Genomic DNA, 9480 nt, shown 5'->3' on the forward strand with positions numbered 1-9480 from the left:
ATTAGTGCTTCTTCAACTTGCATTTACACTAGAGAATATAACAAAACATACATATAGCTCTATGTTTAGGATGAGTAGTCAGACCGTAAGCTGTCACGTGAAAGATTACTGGTTGGCCAACAAGAAATCGCACGTGTGCTTCCTTCCGCATTGAGAGACTCCCACGTGTTTGTCTCTGTTTTAGCAGCTAAATGCTAACTTTATCAGGACTGGCTTACATTTTTTAAAGTCCACTGTCAGTAAAATGTGTCCTATGTGTGATGGTTGTGGCGACCACGTCAGCAAATTAAACCAGCAAGTATCTGTGATGCGAAGAGAAATCAAGAACCTCAGGTATGTTCTCAGCTTGAGAGCTCGGAGCTCCCACTGTATGGAGAGAGCGCCATTCATACCACTGTTTTACACCTGTCCTTTCCCTCTTAGGCAGATGTTGGACAGTGCAGTTAGAGCTCATCGCAAACATATGGTATCAGTCCAGTCTGCGGTGACAAACTTGGGGCATTGTGGGCTTGACCGAGGCCAGTCGCCGCCGTCATCTGAGCCTGCTTTGGATAAAGGTAAGCCGTCTGCAGCAGAGAGAGTCCAGCCAGCTGATCCAGGCTCCACAACAAGCCTGAGCAGGAGGTTTGAGATGAAGCTGCGGGATCTGCCGAGGAGTTCACCTTCGTAAACGGACACGGACAGAAAACAGATCTAAAAGCTTGAACAGATAGCAGGCTTTAATGCTGATCAGTGTTTCCTTTCCTTTTTCTTATTGCTCAAGTGCCCCTTGGTCACATTCTTTGCTGTAAAGCTGGGAAATTGATCCAGAGCTGCAGGACTTTTGCAGATTGATAATGCTTTGAAAAATGACAACATTTGAAACTAAATTATTAGGTAATACCTTTAAAAAAATGTTTACATTGCAGAGGGAATAAAACATTAGAAAAACTTTATTTTTTGCTATGATACTGTTAAATTCCTTTCAATAGGGATGTAAGATATTGGATTTTTTGCCCATATCTGATATGCTGATATTTTCCAACTCTTTTGGCTGATGGCAGATGCCGATATGTCTAATTGCACTCAACATCAAGTGTCTCCTGTAGTGGAATGAGCTTTTTATTATGCCTGCTCTTATTGTGAAGGCCCACTGGCAGACGCAGTCATAAAACAATGCTTTTCAAAATGTACACATTCACTGAGCAAAATATGAAAACTACCACAACGTAAATTATGTAAAATATGACATTTATTTGTCTTACTTACTTAAACAGGCTGAGACATTGCTGAGATAGTCCTGACAATAACCCCAACCAGGGCAAATTTGACCTGTTTAACAAGTTGCAATGCAAATTTATAATCTATGTAATCTCTGTCCACAGGAATGGTGGGAAAGTAGGTACATCATGCAACTGTACGATGAACATAGTAGCAACCCAGTAGTCACATTTTTAGACAAGAACATTTAGGCATTAAAATGTCAGATCAGCCTGTCATATTGGCATAATTTTTCATCTTGGGTCAATATTGATATTTCATTTTAAAGCCAATATTGGGAAGATAACGATAACATGCCAATATTATCGTGTATCCCTAGTTTTCAGTTTGTTAAATGTTCACATTCCTACATAAATTGCATTTCATCGTCTGCGCCGTCACTTGATTTTGTTTGAAAACTCTCATCGAATTTTGTGGAATCACATATTTTCTGAAACAGCTCTACATTTGTTTAAATTGTCACAAGTGGTCGTATTTATGTTAGTTCCCTGTTGCTCCCGCAGCCCTGCTGTAAATTTCCAAGCATGGGTGATTTGGCTCTCTGTCGCAGTGCCCCACGGCTGTGGAGTGCCCTGCCAGATGGTCGCAGAAATGCCCTCTACCTCCTTCAGCTTCAAGTCTCTGCTCAAGAAACACCCTTTAAAATCAGCCTTTCAAGATCTCAGCGAGCTGTGTTCAGTGCTAGCCCTGCTGCCTTGAGCACCCTGCTTCATCTACTCTTTTCTCAGATTTAGTTTCTCTGTCATATTTGCATTCCTTTCATGTGGGCAGCTGGCCTGTTCCAGTATTGTTTCTTTCTCTGTCACTCTGTCTTGTACTGTCCATGTTTACAGTGTAGAGCCATTTTCTTTCCCTATGTTTGTTTCTTGGGGTTTGTTATGCTATGTAGTGCACTGGGTTTTAGAAATGTGGAATCAATAAAAATGTGTTGATATTAGTCTAATTCTCATCAGTGTGTCTGTTTGGAGAGGCGAGTATCTCTGTGATGCTGCAGTCGAGGTTGAATGTGTCGTCTGACTGAGACAGTGGGGCTCGGTGTCTAAGACACAAATTAGTCCCTCCATCACACTGAATCACTGCTCTGCTCAGTGCTGTCATCTTCTCATTTGCCCTCTTTTGTCTTACACCTGACTCAACAATAGCATCATGAATTTAACACATATTTATCTTTTAAATTTTCATAGGTAAAATAAGGCAATATTAAATAATACATGAGTATTTTCTCGCTTCTTTGTCATATGAAAATTCGCAAAAAACTAAAATTCCAAGATTTGCCGAATACTGGTAAATTTTAAACATTTTCCCTCCTTGAGCAGCTCTTACGACTTAACAGCTCCTCCTCACTCCGTTAAATAACCTTGCTAATTGTGTGACATTACAGGAAACATCCAGACAGTACCGATTGGTTACATTAGCTCCTGTTTCTTGGTGAAGAATGGGACACCTAGGCAGCCCGCGGTTTGCGGCCCCTCCAGGGCAACACTTCGCATCCAGCAGACTGTCTTCAATAACCCTGAGCATGCTCTGGTGGGCCTTGAACACTTCTCCCATGTCTGGTAGGTCACATATGTCTGTTATTTGTTGATAGTGTACCTCAGTATACCGTAATCAGTCCTGGTTTTTAGTGGGGCTTTGTCAGATTACCAGCAAAAATGGTTTCTTGGGGTGGTTGTACTGAAAAGATCTTAGTTTGTCTTCTTCTGTTTGCCATGTTTATTTAAAGAACAAGTGCCACAACTTAAAAAGGACAATATTAGGATAATCTGCTCATGTAAGCGCTATGATGAGGGTTTTTTTTTAGGTTTGTCAGTGAAATTATGTTGCTGAATTTCAGACATCAGTCAAAATCTTCATCAAATGCAATGTTTTTATTAAATTTTATTTTTCAGTAGCAGCACATGCTGTAGATATCAAAGGTCTACACAATAATTTTGGGGATTTTTTTTAGTGTTATTACCTTGGGGGTCGAAATGAAACCAGTTAAATCTGAATTTTTCTACTTTCATTTTGATATGGTAAATAGGAAAATCAAAGGAAAAAAGCTTGATGTGCTTCAAAACAGAATACACAATTCAGTATGACATCTTTGTTTTTGATAAGTCAAGTTAGGTCAAGTCACTTTTCTTTATATAGCACATTTTAAAAAAACAGGAGCTTACCCAAGGTGCATTACAATTGTGGTAGAATAATGGGGAAAAAAGAAAGTAAAATGTGAAACATGTTGAAGAAAGGAAAAAAAGGTAAAAATCAAAACCATTAATTTAAAATAACAAATGAAGAACAAATGAATAAAACCAGAAAACCAGAATAAAACTTTACTTACTGATACAGTCTCTAAGTCTGTTTGTATTGGTCTGAACCCACTTTGCACATCTGGATTTAATATTTAAGACTTTCTCCTTTTGCGGAAGGGTTCATGCTCACTCAAACATCAAGGGAGCCTCCCAGTGCAATCCCAGACTTTTGACATCCACTGTATGTTTTGTATCATTGACATTCCTTTTCTCCATTTGGTTGCGACAGGATCATCTTCCTCTTTCACAAAAATGGGCACCTGAGTTACAAAGCCAAAGTGAAGCCTCCTAGACTGAACGGTCAGAGGGTTGGAGTGTACTCCACACGCAGTCCGCATCGACCCAACGCTACAGGCCTAACTCTGGCCAAGCTGGATAGGATTGTGGGTGAGCATCACTAAAAAAACATGTCTTAAAAGTAGAAAATGAGCCCTGATTTTGTGTGTGTTCATGCTCATGCTTGTGACAGGTTTTCTGCCACTCTTAAGCGGCTCTGTCGTCACATTTCACCTCACAAACAGCAAGAAAGGACTGGACTCTGCTTGATAGCAAGTCTTTTGTTTGTTGAGAAGGATTCTCATTAGCTGTGCACAAAGTTGTCAAGTAATCTTCCTTTGGTCCCACTAAGATACAGTATAAACGCACAATACAGTGGGATGCAAAAGTTTGGGCACCTCTGGTCAAAATTTCTGTCTTTGATTAGCTGAGCACGTAAAAGATGACCAGTAGGCATAAAGATGATACATTTCTTTAATATTTTAAGCAAGATTACATTTTTATTTGCATCTTTTACAGTTTCAAAATAACAAAAAAGGAAAAGGACCCATAGCAGAAGTTTGGGCACCTTGCATGTTCAGTACCCAGTAACACCCTCTTTGGCGAGTATCACAGCTTGCAGAAGCTTTTTGTAGCCAGCTAAGGGTCTTTCAGTTCTTGTTTGGGGGGATTTTTGCCCATTCTTCCTTGCAAAAGACTTCTGTGAGATTCTTGGGCTGTCTTGCTTGCACTGCTCTTTTGAGGTCTATCCACAGATTTTCAATGATGTTTAGGTCAGGGGACTGTGAGGGCCATGGCAAAACCTTCAACTTGCACCTCTTGAGGTAGTCCATTGTGGATTTTGAGGTGCATTTTTGGATCATTATCCTGTTGTAGAAGCCATCCTCTTTTTTTTTTTTTTAACCATCCGCTTTTTTTTTTTTTTTTTTTTTTTACAGACGGTGTGATGCTTGTTCCCAGAATTTAATTGAATTCACTCTTGCCTCCTTCATCAGTGAAATGTCCTTCGTGCCACTGGCTCCACCAAATTCTACACCCTTTTTTCTCAAAACATACCTTTGCTCATTTTGGAAAGAAGTTCTGTTTTAACTTCATCAGTCAACGGGACTTGTTTCCGAAATGCATCAGGCTTGTTTAAATGATCCTTTGCAAACTTCCGACACTGAATTTGTGATGAGTCTGCTAAATGCTCCTGAAGGTCTTTTGCAGTCAAACAGGGATTTTAATTTGCCTTTCTACCAAGCCTACAAGCAGTTCTCTTGGAAACCTCCACCATTCTCAACTCGACTTCCACTGTTAACTGCCATTTCATAATTACATTATGGAATGAGGAAAGGGCTACCTTAAAATGCTTTGCTTACTTCTTATAGCCTTCCTCTGCTTTGTGGGCATCAGTTATTTTGATTTTCAGAGTGCTAGGCTGCTGCTTGGAGGAGCCCATGGCTGCTGATTGTTGGGACAAGGTTTGAGGAGTCAGGGTATTTAGAAAGCTTTGAAATTTACATCACCTGGCTGTTCCTAAGGATGACTGTGAACAAGCCATAGCCCTAACAAGCTAATTCAGCTCTGAGACCTGGTAGAAGTTGTCTAAGAGCTCAAATCTCTTGGGGTGCCCAAACATTTGCACGGTGCTCCTCTCTCTTTTTTTTTTTTTTTTTTTTTTTTAACTCTAAAACTGTACAAAACAGAAATAATACACTAATCTTGCTTAAAATGTTGAAAAGATTGTTTCATCTTAAACTTCATGCTTTTTAGATATAAGTTCATTTTCTACTCACTTCATGTAATTCATGGTAACAGAAATTTTGACCAGGGGTGCTGAAACTTTTGCATGCCACTGCATATGTGATTGGTGCGATTTTGAACTGGCTACTAGCCTATGTGGTGTGCTCAATTAAACCATTAAATCTCTAATGTTGTTTTCCAGGTGATACACTACATCTGTCAGGCATTGACATGATTGATGGCACCCCAGTCCTGGATATCAAGCCCTACATCCCTGAGTATGACTCCCCACACGTGAGGATGGGTATGGGCTCAGAGCTTCATGAATCAAACACAGACCAACCCAAGGTAGCCTCTGAGTCACTGAATGAGGCGCCAGATACCTTAAACCTTCATGAAGACTTGGGAGCGGATGCTGAGTTGAACTTAAAGAGTGAAGGAAACAATAGCTGTCAAAGCGATGACCCGAGGAGTTCTCGCTCTAGAGACAAATCTGAAACCGATACAGCAAACACAAACAACTCCTCATGTTCGAGTTCTCCCACTGTCGGCACTCGTCCCTTCCTACCCAAAGACCTCCATTCTGTGCTGGAGGAGGTAAAGGCTTTCGTGACCCAAGATGACTTTTCCCAGCTGAGTTCTGAGGCAAAGGACGAAGGTTCAGACTCAACTGTAACCAAGCAACTGGACTCGATGGTAGCTGAAAGGGTTTGCTATGGAGAGGACGCCTACAGCACCATTGCCGGCTGGATCAGGGAGCCTCCTGTTGCCAGTCTTGAGGTGCGCTTCACCCCTCATGCTGAGAAGGAATTAGCAAAGTTCCTGCCCCCACAGCCTTCAGGTAAGCCAGGTTAGTGACCCTGCCAGAATATTGTATTTCATATCATTTGGTCATGTAAATTTATTAGTGAGTTGTGTGGGAACAAGACAAAAGGAATCTTAGATGTGTTTGTAATGTAAACTGTACTAAAAATCATGTGTGTGCATGTGTTAGGATTTTCTCACAACAATGCTTCTTTAAATTTTATATGGCACTTTATCTTTTCTTCTTTACTGATTTAATAAATAAATAAATAAATAAATAAATTTCTCAAAAGAAACCTCATGGCACCTAGACTGAAAATACAAATGTTGTACTTTTGTCCACTAGAGGGCACCAGTGTGACATGAGATGCTAATAAAATGGTCCTGTGTTCCCAAACAGGACCTTCTGAAAGTGACAGACCCAGATTCAGGTTCCTGCGCGGTCCAGAAGAAGCTGCAGCCGCCATCAGAGGCGTGCTGTCAGCAGACCCCAGGTCAGTGTACAGGAGGACGCGCTGTGGAGACAAACTGTTTTTCTTTACCCTGGACACGGCGGACATCACCTGCTGGTTTGGTCCAGATTTTGTGGAAGTATTGCAGGTCCGATCTGTGGAGCATCACTCACCCTCATTATGACAAAGCCTTCCTGTCCTGATTTACAAATGTCTTTTTGACCCTTAAGATCTATGACATTGGATGGCCATAAGACAAGCGATAAATACAATTCTAAATGAAAAGTTGGCAAATAAAAGTTTTTTTCAAAAATCGACATCTTTTTTTCCCTTCATTTTACTTACATGTTTAATGACAATGCTTTAATAATGTATAAAGTTACATGATGATAGTTTTGTTTCATTCAGTACACAAAGTATATGAATAAAACTAATCTTTGGAGAGAGTAACTATTCATAGGCTATAGGAGGAGTGTGGGAATTATGAAGTCCAGTGATTTCTTCTTATTTCAATTTAAAATAGCCCCATCATAAAGGCATCTTTATGATGGAGAAAATTATATTTGCTTTTTTATGTAACACGTGTAAGATGTTTTGTTAAAGGAAGAGTTCTGTTTGTTAAAAGTGTGCACTCAACCAGTTGTCTCCAGGTGGCTGGCTAAATGTCCACACCATTAAAATGTCTCTAAAATTTTGCTTTTGTCTGTCACTTGTGTGACAGACACTTGTGTGCTGTGTCTCAATTTGGAGAAAGTAATTCACCTTCTCTCCAGAGTGAAAATAAGCTCAATGGTCAAAGTCTGATTCTTGCATCAGTGGAAGCTTTTGTTCCCTGCTCCAGTTTACTACTGGTGCCACTCCCCTTACCAACAGCAACAGCAAAACACTAACTTTTTATAGTTGTGAGAGAGAGAGAGAGAGAGAGAGCGAGAGAGAGAGAGGGGACAGAGGGAGCATTCATGACTAAACTTGTGAGATGCAGAGATTGTCAAACTGAATTGGGCCTTGGATGTGTAAGTGCAGAAATATCCACAAAAGCCTTTTAAAGCAGTGGATCTACGTGAGGCTGTGCTGCAGGCCAATTTCCACAGCATTACTGGGTCTTGACCTGCTGTCAGCTCTCGGGACAAGAAAGGGACGACTCTACTGATACTCTGTTGTCTCCGTGATGGGGAGTCCTGGGCCCTGGGCACGGCCAACATGCGTCTTGTACATGGGACCAGAGTTTTATTGTGTGGCAGTCACGCCTGACCTGCTCTTACCTGCACAGCTCTGTGTCAGTACCTTGTCCTGACCAAGTTTCTCCCCAAGTCCTTGATTTTGAGTTGAATCATACTGATAAATTATTATTGTGCACCACTGAGAACTGTATCTGATGTACCAAACTGTGAAAGAATACCATTTGAAATTTCCTGTTGTTTACATCCACAGCTGATCACTGATGTGGTAGTCATGATGAACAAGGTCACGCAGGACATCAGAGAGCAGTCAAGCAAAATATTTGATTGCTCCTGTGAAAAGAAGGTTAAAGAGCACCCTTGTGCACAGCCAAGGAAAAGTTCACCTCCATTGTTTCGGAAGAATTTGCGCTGCTAGTTTCTGTCTCCAAGTTTATGGGCAAAGAGGAAGAACTTATACAAAAGACTGTGGCTGGCCAAAACAAAAACAGAACAGGAACGTGGAGAAAAAAGGAGGTGATGGTGCAGTTCCTCCCCTTTTCATTTTGATTCTTCGATGTTTAACCAAACACATACAGTTTTTTGGGGATGGAACTGCCTGCTAGATCTATATTTCACTTCACTACGTTTCACACTATATTTCACTTGCTTCAGGAATTTTACCAGAAACATGATCAGCATTTTGAAACAAGACTAAATAAGACGGATCACTCCACTAGTATTGGGTAGAGGGACAGCACCGCAAATCTAGCAGCCACAGGTCAAAGGAATGGAGAGCAGAGAGAAAATGGGAGAATTTCACTACAGTTTGTGAGTTTGATAAAATGAAATTTCAGTGCTTGTTTTTTCCATTTTGTTTTGGGGCTTTTGTTGATTACATGAGACAATGTAGAGATGAAATTTGTTACAAATACTGCAACACTTGCATTTATAGTTTTGACAAGTTCATCATAAACATCAAATTCAGTCCCATATTTTTCCAATGAAGAGGCTAAAACGCTATTTTGGCAGGATTTTAAAGACCTTTTAACAATTGTGAATCATTGGTAAGGATATAAAATCTGAAGTTACTTATGTGGTGTTCTGTATTCAGGGGTATAATAAGGTTCTCTGGGGACTGGGGATATGCAGTGATATTCCGTATTCTGAAACCCTGTAAGGATAATAAACCAGTGTCTGTCACTCTTAGTTATGTGTAAAAAACATAGTATGGCTGGTATTACATATTTGTAGAATATGTATTATCAATGTGTTTTTAAAAGAGACCGGTCTATCAAGGATTCAGTCATGTTCATTTTGAATAAAAGAACCGCTATAACAGATAAGGGTTTGTGGCTTCTTGTACTGACAGAAAAAGCATGTGATTTTCTGTGGAAAGATGGTTTATTTGCTAAACCTACATGGATAATGTGTTAAAGAAAAAAAAAGTAAAATGTAAACCGGATTAAGGACTCTTGGGAGTAGAGAAATTCAACTCAATATTGGATGTGT

At 40.2% G+C, this 9480-nt stretch overlaps 1 protein-coding gene across 2 annotated transcripts; it reads left to right on the forward strand.

The window, feature by feature from the left end:
- Window positions 1-100: 100 nt before the first annotated feature.
- On the forward strand, window positions 101-7128 carry trmo (tRNA methyltransferase O). Of its 2 annotated transcripts, none has more exons than XM_030053784.1 (6): window positions 101-333; window positions 424-557; window positions 2642-2816; window positions 3784-3941; window positions 5758-6405; window positions 6760-7128. In XM_030053784.1, the coding sequence occupies exons 1-6, from the start codon at window positions 245-247 to the stop codon at window positions 6993-6995; spliced, it is 1440 nt and encodes a 479-aa protein (XP_029909644.1). In that variant the 5' UTR covers window positions 101-244; the 3' UTR covers window positions 6996-7128. The 2 variants fall into 2 exon arrangements, with proteins under 2 accessions (XP_029909644.1, XP_029909652.1); XM_030053792.1 differs by having other exon boundaries at window positions 103-333; window positions 5758-6396.
- Window positions 7129-9480: the final 2352 nt, after the last annotated feature.

This window comes from Myripristis murdjan, chromosome 1 (assembly GCF_902150065.1).
Source record: "Myripristis murdjan chromosome 1, fMyrMur1.1, whole genome shotgun sequence".
Taxonomy (NCBI): domain Eukaryota; kingdom Metazoa; phylum Chordata; class Actinopteri; order Holocentriformes; family Holocentridae; genus Myripristis; species Myripristis murdjan.

Coding starts and splice junctions, on each gene's coding strand:
- trmo (XM_030053784.1), top strand. CDS start 245: ATGTGTCCTATGTGTGATGGTTGTGGCGACCACGTCAGCAAATTAAAC. Junction 334..423: donor AGAGAAATCAAGAACCTCAG/GTATGTTCTCAG, acceptor TTTCCCTCTTAG/GCAGATGTTGGACAGTGCAG. Junction 558..2,641: donor TGAGCCTGCTTTGGATAAAG/GTAAGCCGTCTG, acceptor GTGACATTACAG/GAAACATCCAGACAGTACCG.